This window comes from Lepidochelys kempii, chromosome 10 (assembly GCF_965140265.1).
Source record: "Lepidochelys kempii isolate rLepKem1 chromosome 10, rLepKem1.hap2, whole genome shotgun sequence".
NCBI classification, from domain to species: Eukaryota; Metazoa; Chordata; order Testudines; family Cheloniidae; genus Lepidochelys; species Lepidochelys kempii.
Window position 1 is genome coordinate 46,311,814 of NC_133265.1, and position 15,644 is coordinate 46,327,457.

A 15,644-nucleotide genomic window follows, 5' to 3' on the forward strand; every position below is an offset into this window, starting at 1 on the left:
TCACGGCCCGTGACCTGTCCATGACTTTTACTAAAAATACCAGTGAATAAAACTTTTTTTTTTGGGGGGGGGGGGAGGGGGGAGCTGCCCAGGGGCCCCACGGGTGCTAGGGGAGCGCAGCCGGGGCTGGGGGGAAGGGAGGCCATCCGGTGGTGCACAGTTCAAGACCCCTGTGGGTGCTGGCGCAGACACCTGCAGGCACCGCCCCCGCAGCTCCCATTGGCCACGGATCCGGCCAATGGGAGCTGTGAAGCCAGTGCTCTGGGTGGAGGCAGCATGCAGAGCTGCCTGGCCACGCCTCCACCTAGCAGCTGAGCAAGGGGGATGTCGCCGCTTCCAGGGAGCCCCCCAGGTAGTGCCGCCCAGAGCCCGCCTCACCCCATCCCATGCCCCAACCCCCTGCCCCCTCTCACACCCAAACTCTGCTGCTGGGGGGGTGCCACGGGGGCCCGAGACTGCCCCATCAGCACCGGTGTCCCTGGTGTAGGGGCTGCCTGAGCTGCCCCTGAGCCAGGTGCACCGGCCGTTGCAGAAGTCACGGAGGTCATGGAAAGTCACGGAATCTGTGACTCCCATGACCTTCATGACAAACTCGCAGCCTTACTCATAGTGTATGAGTCCCAAAGAGCTTGCAGTCCATATAGACAAGGACCACAGAGATTTGGCCGCGTCCATACAGGGAGTCTATGGCAGAACCAGGGAGTGAATGCAGATCTCCGCACTAACGCCTCAAATGAAGCCCATCCTGCCCCGCTAAGACCCACGATCACAGCCACATTCTGCAGGGGGAAGCATAGGTGGGGGAACTAGGGATGTGGGGGATGCTGCAGGTTTTACACGGGGCTCTGCTCCGAGCCCCACACCTGGGATCCTGACTGCTGGTCCCACGCCCAGGGCTCTGCTCCCAGCCTCACATGTGGGGTCCCAGCTCCTGGCCCCATGCCCAAGGCTTTGCTCCTGGGCCCACACCTGGGGCCCCACTGCCGGTCCCACACCCAGGGCTCTGCTTCTGGCGCTGTACCCAGGGCTCTGCTCCTGGCCCCGCATGCAGGTTCCTGGCCCCATGCCTAAGGCTCTGCTCCCAGCCCTGTGCCCAGAGTCCCAGCTGCCAGCTCCGCCCCTGCCCCCCTTGGCTCCCTTACCCTGTCTGAATTCCCCCCTCCCACAGCCCTGGCCCTTTTCCCAGCTCGAGCTTTAGAGGCGGGGCGTGGGAGGGAGGGGTACAGACAGGGGTAAGGCGGGGGGGCGCGAGGTAAAAACTTTGGGGACCGCTGCTTTGCAGTTTTGCTGACTTCCAGCATCCCCACTATAAAAAGTGTTCCAGGGCCACTGGTAGGGAGATTCGTGCATATCTGCAAGCTTTAATGACAGGAGGTTTCCTGCTCAGACTCGAAGGACAATGAGGTGCATTGACGGCCTGATCCTAAACCTGTACTACATGGAATAGACAGAATACCCAGGAGACCAACCTACTTGCCAGAGGTGCTGAACACCCACAGCTCCTGGCTGCTCAGGACCTCCCAAAATCAGGCCCAAAATGTCTCTTAAATTGGGCATGCAGTAACTGAGTCACCCCAAAATAGTGGCGACTTCTGCTTATCTGTCGAGAGAGCCTGGTTCCAAAAGGGTTAAAGAAAGGATAGTGTCCTGCCCTGTGATGCAGTGTTCACCCCACACTTGCCCTGAAGGAGTTAATGTAGGCTAAGAAGGGGCTAATTAACCAGACAGGCTACAACTGAGGTGAATCAAGTGGCTTAAGTAATCCCAACCGAATAATGAGGGGGCCCAGCTGAGGAGGAATTAGCTGGGTGGGGTTTATAAAGACAGGAAGCTGGCAGCTGAGAGGAAACCAGAGGCTGTAGTCACTCTCTGGAAGAAGGGAGACTGTTGTTTGGGAGCTATAGCGCCAAAGTAGCCTACACTCATTCCTTGGGAGGAGGGAGTTTTGGGGCTGGCAACCACAAGGGGGGGAGGGGGAGAGTGAGCCAGCAGGTTAGGAAAGAAGCAGTAAGGGCCAGAATAGAACAGACCATGGCTGCTGATTAGAAGGTCCCTAAGATGGAGTAGAAGGCAGGCCTGGGTTCCCCTGCCAGCTACTGGAGAAGTGAGACTGGCTGGGCAGTGAATGGGCAGGCTGCCTGAGCCTGCTCATAAGAAGAAACTTTGACACTCTGGAAGGCGAGAACATGTGACTTGGCCAGAGGGCTAAACCACAAACACAGAGCATCTTGCCCCTCTGAGAGCCAGGAAGAGAAGGCAGGGTGTGCGGCAAGAGGCGGAATGGAGGCATCAGACTGGGAATCAGCTAATCCCCAGAGTGACCAGGAGGAGGTGCAGCAGCAGACCCCGTGCAGCACCCCCATGCTCAGATTCTCCATGTACAGGAGTGGTTTGGGGGCAAGTTCGTGCCAATGTGTCCTGTTTAAAGTGGCCATTTCTATTGCTCCCCTGGGAGGGCTGTGCATTGTCGCCTCGGTGTCTGGCAAAGTCCTTCATTCCTTTCTAGGATTCTCCTGTACTCACACACAGCCTCTGCCAAGTCACAGCCACCCAAGAGATAGAGGGGGTACCTGGGCTCTGCTCACCCAACCGCAGAGACCCAAACAGTGCAAAGAGCTTACAGCCTGCTTTGCAGGGAAACCTGACTCAATTCAAGATGGTTTCTCTAAGGTCAAAGAAGCAGGGAGTAGTGACATTGCATGTAATTTTGCTTGACTGCATAAACTAAAGCCCTGGAAGCTATGAGGAATGTCCCACATGGCTGGAGAAAAGCAGAGTCACCTGTGGCTCCAGTAACCAAGGTGATAATGACACTAGGATATCCGTCACTCACAGGTCTTTCATGCCTATTCCAAGCCAGCAGTAGATGAAATGCCAAGAACCACACCTGCTTTCTGGTGGCTGACTGGGATGGGGGCAGTTCTCTCATGCTCAAAGCCCAGTCATAAACACCCTCTTCCCCTCCCGGCACCATTACACTGAGCCAAAGCTTATGAACTGCCTAAAGACAACATTACCAAGAGTTTCTTCTTCTTCTGATGCTTCATGGGGGTCCCATTGTGGTACCACTGGTAGTGTGGGGCTGGCACCCCCAGAGCGGCACACTGCAGCTGGAGTGGCTTGCCCACCTGTACCTCTGGCGCAGTGGGATTGAGGACTATGACGGGTTCTCCTTGCCACAGCTCAGGGAGCAGGCCTGGCAAGCAACATTACAACTGAATTAGAGCACATTTCTTTGCCACAGCATGATGAAAGAGGATGAATGGCTCCTCAGAGCAAGAGTCTGAGCTAAAACCCAGAAGTGTGAACTCTCCCCATGTGTTTCCCTTCCCCTCTAAGGCATGCCAGGCCTCTCAAATTCACTAGCTATCCCATAGCAAGCCCTCTCCGTCCACCATGCAGTTTCTGGAATTACACCTTCTACCCCACCCCACCTTCCCAAAACAGCTCATGGCACAGTCTGCAACACCCACCTTCCATCAAGATAAACACACCACCACCTTCAGTGGTACCCCAGGCTCTAAGTCATGCTCATCTTCCACACAAAATTTAAAGGCAACTATGCCTGGGATTCATAGATTCCAAGGGCAGAAGGGACTACTGTGGTTATCTAGTCTGACCTCCTATTGAGCACAGGCCAAAGAACTGCTCCTAAATAATCCCTACAGCAGATCTTTTAGAAAAATAGCCAGTCTTGATTGAAAAATTGCCAGTGATGGAGAATCCACCATGACCCTTGGTAAATTGTTCCAATGGTTAATTACCCTCCCTGTTAAAAATTCACTAAGGCTGTCAATTAATCACAGTTAACACCTGCAATTAACTGAAAACAAAATTAATGGGTTAATCGCACAGATCTGGGTGAGGAGGGAGGCATCTGGGGGGAGGGCTGAAGCACCAACCAGGAGCCCTCTGCCCCAAGGGTAGCAGGAGCTTGCTGGGAGCCTGGAGCCTATAGGGAAGCTAAAAGTAGGAGGTCACAATTCTTTTTTAAGTACAAATGGGGTCACCAGCACAAAAAGTTTGAGAAACACTGCTATAGAGAATAGGGGCCTGGTGAGCTCAGTCTCCCTGCACCCACCTCTCCTCCCCTGCTTCAGGCCAAGTCCCTGAGGTAAAATCCACCCTCCCTTGCAAACAGGGGCTCACTCAGCTGAAGGGAGTTATGTAAAAATAATAATAATTCTACTTTTGTAAATTCAACTTGCATGAAAGAGATTGCACTACAGTACTTGTGTAAGGTGAATTGAAAGGCTATTTTTTACAGTGTAAATATTTGTCATCAAAAATAAAGTGACACTGTACACTTTGTAGTCTGTTGTGATTGAAATTAATATTTGAAAGTATAGAACACATCCAAAATATTTAAATAAATGATATTCTATTATTGTTTAACAGTGCAATTAAAATGGATTAATTGCAATTTTTTTAATTTCATGATTAATCACTATTAATTTTTTTTAATTGCTTGACAGCCCTAAAATTTACCCCTTATTTCTAGCCTGAATTTGTCTAGCTTCAACTGCCAGCCATTGGATGGTATTAGATCTTTCTCTGATAGACTGAAGAGCCTATTAGTAAATATTTGTTCCCTATGTAGATACTTAGACTGTATTAAGTCACCCCTTAACCTTCTCTTTGTTAAACTAAATAGATCAAGCTACAGTCTACCACTATGCAGTGTGTTTGTTAATCAGAGTCTGCAGTCTTTGCTCCTAGATGTAAACGTTTACATTTAGCCTTATTAAATTGCATATTGTTTGCTTGTGTCCAGTTTACCAAGCAATCCAGATCAGTCTGAATTACTCACCTGTCCTCTTCATTATTTACCATTCCCCCAGTTTTTGTATCAGCTACAAACTTTATCGGTGGTGGGTTTTTTTCTGCCCAGAGAGTGATAAAAATGTTAAATAGCATAGGCCAAGAACCAATCCTGGCAGGACCCCCCTCGAAACACATCCCTTCAATGACAATTCCCCATTTACAGTTACATTTTGAGACCTACCAGTCAGCCAGTTTTTATCCATTTAATGTGTGCCATGTTAATTTTATATTCTACTTTTTTAATCAAAATGTCAGGTGGTACCAAGTCAAATGCTTTACAGAAGTCTTTTATGTCAACGTTATTATCTTTAACAACCAAACTTTTGCATTAATTACATTACCCTCCTTTAATTCCTTATTAGGCGTTCTGTATCAGCTGCTCCATTATCTTGCCTGGGATCGACATCAGGCTGACAGGTCTGTAATTACCCAGGTCATCCTATTTACCTTTTTTAATAATTGACACAACATTCACTTTCTTCCAGTCTTCTGGAACTTTCCCAGTGCTCCAGGACAATGAAAAATCAACATTAATGGTCCAGCAAGCTCCTTGGCTAGCTCTTTTAAAACTCTTGGTTGCAAGTTATCTGGACATGCTAATTTTAAAATATCTAACTTTAGTAGCTTCTGTCTAACATCCTCCTGAGATACCTGTGGAATGGAAAGTGTGTTCTCATGGCCATATGACCAGACTGCGTCAACTGTTTTTTCCCCAAATACAGAATAGAAGTATTTATTGAACACTTCGGCCTTTTCAGCATTATTATTGAGAATTCTATCAGTTCCAGCTAGCACTCGACCAATAGCACTTTCAGGATTCATTTTGTTCCTAATATATTTTTAAAACTCCTTCTTACTCTTTTTAACTCTGCTGGCCATAAATTTCTCCTTGTGTCCTCTTGCTTCCTATTTGGTTTTCCACAATTTCCAACTTCTGATTTATACTCATTGCTATCAGTTTCCTCTTTCTTCCATTTGTTACATATTAACTTATTTTTTACAGTTGCCTTCACTTCCCTTTAAACCAGGCTGATACTGCCTTCTTCCTCACTTGTGGGATTATGGCTTTTGGGGGATTTAGTAAGGTTTTCTCAATGATTCCCAACTATCATTCACATTTTTCTGATTAAATTCTTCCTCCCAGCTCATTTGGCTCATAATTGTTTTCAGCTTTGGGAAATTGGCCCAAGCACCAAATATATATATTACTGGTCTGGACTTTACTCTGTTTGCACATTATAAATGTGATCAAGTCATGAACACGTGTACCTAAGCTATCATTAATTTTTAGTCCTGTGATCATCTCCTCTTTATCTGTTACAACGAGGTCCAATAAAGAACTCCGTCCTCTTGGCTGCAATGCTTTTTGAGTTAGGAAATTGTCATCTCTTATATTTTGAAATTCCAGGGATGTTTTAGTCCTGGCAGCATATGTGCCTCAAATTAAAGTCCCCCATGATTACATGGCTTTTTTCCCTATACATGGTTCATAGATGTGTAAGGAGCCAACCATCCTGTTCACTATTGTGATCTGGCAGACACTAACTAGTAACCCATTTGTGCTTTATCTGTGAGTTCAGAGTGTTAATTTTGCTCCCTCTCTCATAGCTTCAGAGACTTCCTATTATCCAAGTCCCTTTGATGAACACAGGCACAAAGCCCAGTGGGTAACACTGTCTGGGAGTGCTGGCATGAGTGTTATAAACAGGAGACATGGAGATCCAGAGCCCCACACTCAGGGGATAAGGACACTGATTTAAATGGTTTGGGAGCACAGAGACAGCTGTCTGACTTGGACACATTGGCAGGATCACATTGCTAGAGCCTGCTTTCCCTTGATATCAAGTGATGGACTGGCCTAGAATGCTTCCACTGAGGATATCCTCTGGAGGGTCTCTGTGTTCTAAGGGAAGGTGAGCACTCACTAGAGGGATGCGGGCTGTGTGGGGGAAGGAAAAGTGTGTACCTTTGGTAATACGCTGATGGACCTCTACTCTCACCCAGTTAGAGAAGGTGACGTTTTTGTGCAGGTCATTGATTCGGCAGATGTACAGTCGGGTTTCCCTTGCAGTGATGAGCAAATCTGGCTCCGTGGCCCCCACAATCTGGCAGCAAGCAGACTGAAAAGAAAATGCAACTTGTGGACATGGCACAAAGTCCTTTCTCTTCACCAGTACGTTTGTAACCCAAAGGCACCAGCAGGCTCTTGGAGAGAGACACTACCACAGAGACTGGGAGAACCTCCTTGCTTCAAGCCCTGTTAACCAGACTGATGGATGATGCAGAGATGGGTACAGGGGAGAGGAGCTCATTTGACAACTCCCAGCAACAACTTGCCATTGATGCACCATGGGTCTGAATAAGCAAACACATCCCACTTCCCCTCATTCTCTTTGTTTTTGGTTTCCTAGCCTCCTGGTTCCAAACCTGGCCAGCTCCAGAATGGACCCAGCTCTATTACACCATGGCTGTGTAAGCAGTAGGGCAGGCTGAAGCAGCCCTGTCCTGGTGACAGAATGGATCAGAATGAGCCAGAAGGCGGAGCATGCAGTCAGGTATCACCAGGTAGGAAAATGGAGCTGAGATTCCCAGGCTGCATGGATGCATCCTGCTGGTTGCACTGCTGTGAATGCAAAGACGGGGGCTCCTATTCCAGCTCTCCTGTGTGTGTCTGTCGAACCTGTCCTAGCAGCAGGATTCGTCCCAGCAAAGATGACTGAGACAAACTGCCCCATTTAACTGGGTTTCTTTCCTGCACCAAGATGAGCATTTGGGGTGAGCAGGGGACTGCACAACAAGCCTGCCTGAGATGGATGTGAATGCCAAAGAAGGGAAAGGTGTGTGTGTGCACGTCTGCATGTTGGTGGAGGGGGTTCGCAGGGAGAATGGCTGTTTCCAATGTTTTAATCTGAAATCAGATGTTAATGGCAAGTGTGGCAGAGCAGCCCATGGGGAGGGTGGAGCAGGCCCAGGCCCAAGGGGATGCAGTGCCGCTATTCCACCTTGTTCTCAGCATCTGTGCCGGGCTCTGCTTTATCAACATTGCAGGCCTGATTTTCTGCTATCTGGTCCCTTGTCACCTGCTGCCTGTGCAGACTCAGAGTCAGGCTCTTACCCCTGTGGCAGTGAGCAGCGGGGTGCCTGGGTGCAGCACTGACTTCAGATGCCCGGCAATGGAGAATCAGGCCCTGAGAGCAGAGACTCCTGGTCTCCCATTGCATGCCCAAGAAAAGAGGCTGCCATCCTGCACAGTCACTTGGCCAACCAATGAACCTTACTGTGCCTTGTCTCATACCCTCCTGCTTCCCTGCACGCACCTTTCCCTCCTCTAAGCTGGCTTGGTCCAGCTCTCGCTGCCCTCTCCCTTGGAGGGCTATAACTTGTCCCCCTGGCTCCTCCTCCCTAAGTGACTTCACAGGCCCTGCTTACAGTCCTTCCAGCTCTGCTGCCTCCCTTCCTCTCCCTGCTTCCTTGTTTGACCACAATTACTGGGCCAATGCGTTTATCCCTCCCAAGACACAGGCAACCCTGCCACCCCCACACTCTGTTCTCCCAGTGCCTGCATTCCTTCTCATCCCTCAGTGCCACTCATTCCTCTTCAGCCCCTCCCTCTGTCACAACCCACCAGTCTCTCCCTTGCTTTGACTCCTCCTTCAACCACACTGGCCTCTCTTGCTCTTGTTGACTCCATGGTCTCCTCCCCACCCCCAGGCTTTTACTCTCACCGGGCAAGCGCCTCTCCCTGAGCTGAGCACCTCTGGAAAAAAGCCAGCAGCTGGGGATTTCCCTCTCTGCTCTTTTTCCTCCAGGTCTGCTGCCTTCCTTGCTAAACAAATCTATTTCTCATTAAACTGCTCCTGCACCTCCCCCCACACTGTTTCTTCTACCTTCAGCTCTCCCGCTAACCCTCTGCCCCTCTCTGTTCTCTACCAGCTTCTTTACAGACAGTGCTAGCATGAACGATCAGCAGGCTGCCCTGTCACACACCAGTCTGAGTGGCAACTGCTGCTCCTACCATCTTCCTTCAGCCCATGCAGATGGCCCCCGGATCCAGCCCACTCCCCACTCATGGCCACTCAGCCTTTCAGACATGGCAGCTTTGCACTGACAGGGCTAAGGGCGGTTCTCTGCCCATCCCCGGAACTGATGCGTGTGGCACAGTGGCTGGGGTGGGGAGGGGAGCTTCTGTCTTGCAGTCGCAGATATACTTTCCCCTGGCCTTACCTGGCACTGGTAGAACCACTGGTACTGTGGGGAGGTGCAGGCTGTGGCCCTACATCGCAGCGTGAGGGAGTAACCGACAGGGACGGAGGTGGAGGCCGGCTGCTCAGTGATCACAATAGCTAGAGAGAAGCAGATGCAGAGTGGTAATGGCAACCAAGGGATCAGAGAGAGGAGCAGCAAAGTGGCCTGATGCTCTGGGCCCTAAATATTCAACCTGTTTCCCCTTGAGTTGGATGGCCAGATGGTCCAGTATGATGCAGGGCGTTCTTTTGCCAGGCCAATCTGTAGAGCTAGATTGAGCCCTGGCCCTGCAAGGGCTGGAAGGGAAGGGTGGTGACTGGAGCCCTCCCTCATCTTGTGCCCCAAGCAGTTCTTGAGCTTGAGACACCATAGACTCCTGGTGAGAAGCCACCTCCATGGGGGCAGGCTGGGCCCTGGGCTCATCCCTCTCTGTGCCACTTCACTCAGCTGGCCAGACACATGATGCTGCACCATCCAAAGGGTGCTCCTGCCCTGTGCTGAGAAGCTCTGGAAGGGGATGTGTCCATCTGCTCAGGCTGATGCTACTCACCTGTAGAACTGCTGGGCATGCCTCCTCAGCGGCTGGGGTCTAGCATGCTGCCATCACTACTTTTACAGTGTTTAAACTTATGGGCTACAGCACCCAGAGCTGTACAATTTGTATATTGATCGTTTGAACAGTAGCAACTGCACATCTGGTGTCATTAATAAAGATGGCCTGCAGAAATGCTCCATTACACCTGGCTAATGAGCAGAGCACCATACACCAGCTCTTCTGGAAGCACCAATGGTGGCTCCATCATTAAGGGTCAGTTAAGTTTTGGGAGAAAAATAACAGTAGTGTCAACCCCAAACATTAAAAAAAGTGAGTCAAGCCCTGGAAAACATGAGATGATTTTAAATATTGTGAGATTTCAACAAAACACATTGTGTTATTTTTCTTTGCTTTCTGGTGTTGGAGGGTTCCTGGCACGCATTGCCCAGGTTTTCTCTGCAAACCAAGGGGGTAGAAACTTGGTTTCTTATTTAAAATGGAAGCTGAGATTCTCCCGTAATCACATGATTCCAGCAGCTGGGGCTTTGGGAAAAGCACCAAAGAGTGAGACCCATAGTTGTGTGCCACACCTGCAGCACGGCAATACAGATGTGTATTTAAACTCATCTGTTACGCTTTGGGGGTGGGCAGAAGAGAGAAATAGCTACTATGGATCATAGTGAAGGGAGCCCTATCCCCTCAACATGGCTGAGTGCTGCTCACCTTTTGGCATTGCTTAATCAGCAGCTTGGTCTTCTATGGGCATAGGCGTCAGCAATTGAGTGCCTCGCTCCCTGGCCACTCTCCCTCTAGGAAGCAGCACCTCCCTGGAAAGAGGCAGAGGGTCTTTGTGAGAAAGGAAACTTCTGGCCCACATGCCAGCATACCAAAGCAGAGAGGCAGCTGGCTGTTGCCATGTTACTCAGCATAAAGGGCCCACAAGCCAACTGCGCACCATGGGTCCTTACTAACTGGCACATAGATTGTTCCTTTGGTGGCCTGTTGCTGCAGCAGCATGCTGGGGTAACAAAAGCAGACACATGCTCCCTCTACCCTCACCCCCCAGGCAGGAGAAAGTAGAAGAGGGGCAGGTGAGGGGCACTGCAGGATGTCAGGGGCCTTAGCTTTCCTGGGTAAGGAGTGTGCTGTGCTTGGAGGATGGGGCAAAGGGATGAGTCTGAAATGTGCCAGGGTGGGGAACTGGGGAACCCAGAAATGCAGGGGTTGAGAGCAGCCAGGGCTCCCCAGAACTGTGCCAGGCTTGGAGGTGGAGGGGACACCACAGCTGTGCAGAGGGAGCAGGGCCTGTGCTCTCCAATGGGAGTGGGGAGGCTGCCTGATATCGGCCAAGGGGAGCATGGGGGCAGATGCTAAAGGAGGGTTGGTAGTTCTGGAGCTTGGACAGAGGGACATCAGGGAACCATCCAAACAAGTGGACTGGGTAGTCAGGGCTTCTTTCCCCCTGCTCATCCCCCCCATAGCCTTGCTTCTATCCCCATTTCGCTCCTCACAATCTCTGCCCTGCTCCCCTCTCCCCACCCAGCTCCATCCCTCTGCCATTCAAAAACCTCAACAGGGCAAGCCCTGGAGGACTGGGAGCCAGGACTCCCTGCTGCCCCACCTGTTCCCCTCCCCCCTTTGTTTCCTCCACCCTGCAATATAGGGTCAGAATCCAGCTGAGAGGGATGGGGGACTGCAAAGGAGTCAGATGCACTCCCCAGTCCCAGGTCTGTTTTGTCTGATCTGTGGAGGAGTTCTCTGCACCGGCACTTTGGCCACATCCCTGACACACTCGCTGCGCCGGGGTGTCTGCTGCTGGCAGATCTCCTGGCTTACCCACAACACATACTGCCATGAGGACACAGTTTGCGTGGCAAGTGAGGGCTGGTCGGATATGGTAGCAGTGATAACAGCTTCCAGGAAGATGCAGTGGAGTGGGGAACTCCCTGGTTGCAGGGGAAGCTCTTCAGGGAAGAGCGCGGCTCCGTGTGACATGAGCAGCAATGTGACAACAACAGTGGTTGCTGCCGGTAGCACCACAGATCCACGTGGCATGTCCCCAGAATAGAAACACACAGAAATCTCTTATTCATTGATGATTTCTGTACATTTCTGAGAGCTCCCCTTTGGCCCACCCCGACACATCCCGGCAGCAGGGATAAATTGTGAGTGCTGCCCCAACCTCTCTAGGTGGATCCCTTCCACCAACATTCCGGGGGGGTGGGGTGGGGGTTGAGGACCCCAGCATAGACTCTGAGCCGCAGCCTCACTTTCACATTTGAATCTTACTGAAGTCCAGCCCCCAGCTGTGCTCAGCACTGCATCCATAGGAAGCAAATCCTCTGTCATTGGCATCATGCCTTTTAACATATGAACTTTACCAGGAGAACTGTAAGCCTCACTGTAGGATAAGTCTTGCCACGGGCATCACTGCATTAAGGTACTCAGATGCTATGGTGATGGGCCCACAACAAGTACCTAGCCAGATCACACATGCACATGAAACAAACGATGGCCCTGATTCTGCAAATATTAAGGCATGTGAATAACTTGACACACTGGAATAGTCTCAATGAACTCAAAGGGATGATGCACATCAGTGGTTCCCAAACTTTAACAGCCTGTGCACCCCTTTCACTAAATTGTGAAATCTCGTGAACCTCCTCCTAAAAATGAATATTTCCAGGGATTTAAGTTTAAATTTCCTCCGCACTCCGTGGGGCTCCTGCTCCTGGACCCCATTGACTGCCCCGGTCAACTGAGCTCCACTGAGCTCGGGCTGCAGATCCCGCTGACCACCAGGGCTCGGGCTGCCAGCCCAACTACCGGACCCTGCTCTCCCTGGGGCTCGGGCTGCCAGCCCTGGGCGGAGCGCTGGGGTTCGGGCGGCCAGCTCCCCTGCTGATGGGGGCAGGGCTTGGGCTGCCAGCCTCAACTGCCTGGCCCCGCTCTTCCTGGGGCTCGGGCTGCCAGCCCCAACTGCCTGGCCCCGCTCTCCCTGGGGCTCGGGCTGCCAGCCCCAACTGCCTGGCCCTGCTCTCCCTGGGGCTCGGGCTGTCTGCCCTGCAACCGGATCCCACCTGCTGCCTCCAATGCCCGGAGTCCTCTGGCCGCCATTAGTGAATTTTTTCTTGCAAACCCCCTGTAACGTTCTAAGAACCCCCAGGGGTTCACAAACCCCAGTTTGGGAACCACTGATGTACATGTACATGAAGTTACTGATGTGCCTACAAGTTTGCAGGGTTGTGGCCTATGGATGAGCTTTACTCAAGCTGCTTTTTGAACCTCTACAACTCTTTTGTGTATGTTGAGAAAATAAAATCTTTCGTTTCAATGACAGGTGGTGTTTGGGATCCTTCTAATCTGTAGGAACATTACTTTACCACTCCTTGTAATTTGCTCTAGACAATGCCAGGTGACATAGATAGCTGAAAGTAACATTCCTTTAGCTAGTTAGAAAATCCTAAGAATAATATTTAAAACCAGACCTGTAGCTTTCACCCTGCCTCAGGCCCCGGCAGAGCATGTGTGACTGCGGTTCCACCCGATAAATGAAAGTATCATTTCTCACATATTAATGCTTTCACATCCCTTTTAAAGCTCAGAAGATACCAGCATTCTTCAGCCTCCTGTTAGATGTGCAGCTTCAAAACTTTGCCCAGAGGCCCCATTCAGCCCCTTGGTAGAAAGATAGAGTCTTGTGACTGTCACCAAAGCAAACTCCAGCTTAGCTGGCAATTTCCAGGCTGGCAGGCTGCATGGGGGATCAAAGAAGCCTCCTTTGTGCCTCTTTCTACCTTCACCACAAAAGAAAATAAAAAGAGCAACAGATGTCAGAAAGGGCGGTGATTCCCCTGGGGAAAACGCCAGGTAACTTACCAGGTGTTCGGCTTTGTAACCTGCGGGAGAGTCACTTTTTGCAACCTGCTGCTCGGACAGTTCCTGGGTGTACAGTGATCCAGCACTTCCTCATTTCTGCAGTGGTTTGATGAGGAGTCTCACACCAGCACAACAGGCTGAGTCACTAGCCAATCCCAAAACAAGTCCAAGCCCTGAAAGTGAAACTGGGGAAAAACTTCTCTGAGTGCAAGTGTGTCTCCTCCCTCCTGGTGAGACACACGTTAGCCGAGGAAACAGATCTGCTACCAGCACTGGTCCCACGCAAGCAGAGATCATAGACAAAGTGAACAAATTTTCCTGCCAAAGGCTTCCCTGGAAGGGGACTTCCCAGACAGCAGTACAGCCTGCCTATGAATCAGCTCTCAGATTTCCTTCCAGAACTCAGTATTTCTTAAAGGAGCAATAGCAGCCATTAGTCATAGTACTGCTCCTTTCTCTCCACAACTCCTACAAGTTCATCCTCTCTGCTGTCCCTGCCCACCACAAACAGCTGCCGTGCCTTCTAGCTAAGCCAGCATTGCTGCCAGATAATAAGGTTAAACAGGGGAGAAACTGTCATCTCTCTTTTTAAAGTACTTTTATTTTGCAACTTTTTGACTGTGTGGATTCAGAAAAGGGATGGGAGAGCCAAGCAAGAAAAACAACCAGAGACAACTGCATCACACTTTGCCCTAAGAATCATGGGAACAACAAAGGGAAGCGTGAATCACCAGAATCTGGAGATGATTCAGGAACTGGTTGTGACTAGGGCTAGTTTAAAGCAATCTGGGGCCTTAGGGTCCTCCAAAAATGGGATGCCCCATAGCTCTGCTCCTCCAGCCCAGACTTCGTTGTGGTCTCACACACCTCCTTTGGAGGGCTGGTGGAAGGGGACCTCCTTCCCCCAAGAGAAACAGAGGCAGCAGCAGGGGAGGCCGTCAGTGTTTATTCCAGCCGCCAGGGCATATCTGCTGGGGTGGATGGGCCATCTGCTGCGCTCTTTCTCTCCTGCCACACAGAGTCTTGTGTTGGGGTGATGCTGCTGGTGGGGCTGTCCAGAGCAGCAGGCCTCAGAGTTAACACCCCATTGAGATGAATGGGGCAGACCCCCCTCAGCGCTATTGTTTCAAGCTCTCTGCAGACTCGGCAGTTACCTTCAAGTCATGTTTTCTAATAGTCTTTCCCAACCATGGGCGCTAGGAACTATTAAAAACTGAAACTGAGATGATCATGTCACTCCATGAGCTAGGGCCCTAGTTATGCTTTAATCCAGAGGTGGCCAAGCTATGGCTCGGGGGCCACATCCGGCCCTCCAGATATTTTAATCAGGGCCTTGCGCTCCCTCTTGGAAGTGGGGTCTGGGGCTTGCCCGTCAGGGTCTTGCTCCACTCCGCACGGCTCCTGGAAGCAGCGGCACATCCCCGCTCCAGCTCCTATGTGTAGGGGCAGCAAGGGGGCTCCACACGGTGCCCCCACCCCAAACGCCATCCCCTGCAGCTCCCATTGGCCAGGAACCACAGCCAATGGGAACTGCAGGGGCAGCACCTGGAGACAGGGCAGCACCTGGAGACAGGAAAGCACGCAAAGCCGCCTGGCCACGCCTCCATATAAGAGCTGGAGAGGGGACATGTTGCTGTGTCTGGGAGCTGCTTGAGGTAAGCATCACCCAGAGCCTGCCACCCTGACTCCCTCCTGTGCCCCAAACCCGCGTCCCAGCCCTGATCCCCCTCCCGCCCTCTGAACCCCTCGGTCCCAGCCCAGAGCACCCTCCTACAGCCCCAACCCCTCATCCTTAGCCCCAGCCCAAAGCCCACAGCCCCAGCTGGAGCCCTCCCGCATCCCAACCCCCAATTTTGTGAGCATTCATGGCCCGCCATACAATTTCCATACCCAGATGTGGCGGGCCAAAAAGTTTGCCCATCCCTTCCTTAATCTGACCCTGGACTCAACCTAATAGTTAAGGGTGAGTTGAGTTGTTCAATTAAAGCAGGGATTCAACCTCTTAGCTATGTAGGAAGACTACAAAGTATCCTCCTAAAATCCCAGCATTCACTCTTTGGGCACAGAATGAATTGTCTGAGAATTTACAGGTTAATTAGCTAATTCATTTAGGAATTACATTTCATTCTTAAATGGGTCTATAAGGGAATTTAGCTCTCCA

At 51.0% G+C, this 15,644-nt stretch overlaps 1 protein-coding gene across 1 annotated transcript in view; it reads right to left on the reverse strand.

The window, feature by feature from the left end:
* The window catches only part of LOC140918547 (mucosa-associated lymphoid tissue lymphoma translocation protein 1-like), a 69,104-nt gene extending 55,333 nt beyond the window's left edge, over positions 1–13,771 (reverse strand). Inside the window, exons 1-5 of the mRNA XM_073363254.1 lie at positions 13,484–13,771; positions 10,328–10,431; positions 9,049–9,167; positions 6,791–6,944; positions 3,018–3,196 (exon numbers count right to left, since the gene is read on the reverse strand). Coding sequence (XP_073219355.1) covers positions 3,018–3,196; positions 6,791–6,944; positions 9,049–9,167; positions 10,328–10,337 — 462 coding nt within the window. The 5' untranslated portion in view covers positions 10,338–10,431; positions 13,484–13,771. The remainder of the gene's footprint in view (positions 1–3,017; positions 3,197–6,790; positions 6,945–9,048; positions 9,168–10,327; positions 10,432–13,483) is intronic.
* Positions 13,772–15,644: the final 1,873 nt, after the last annotated feature.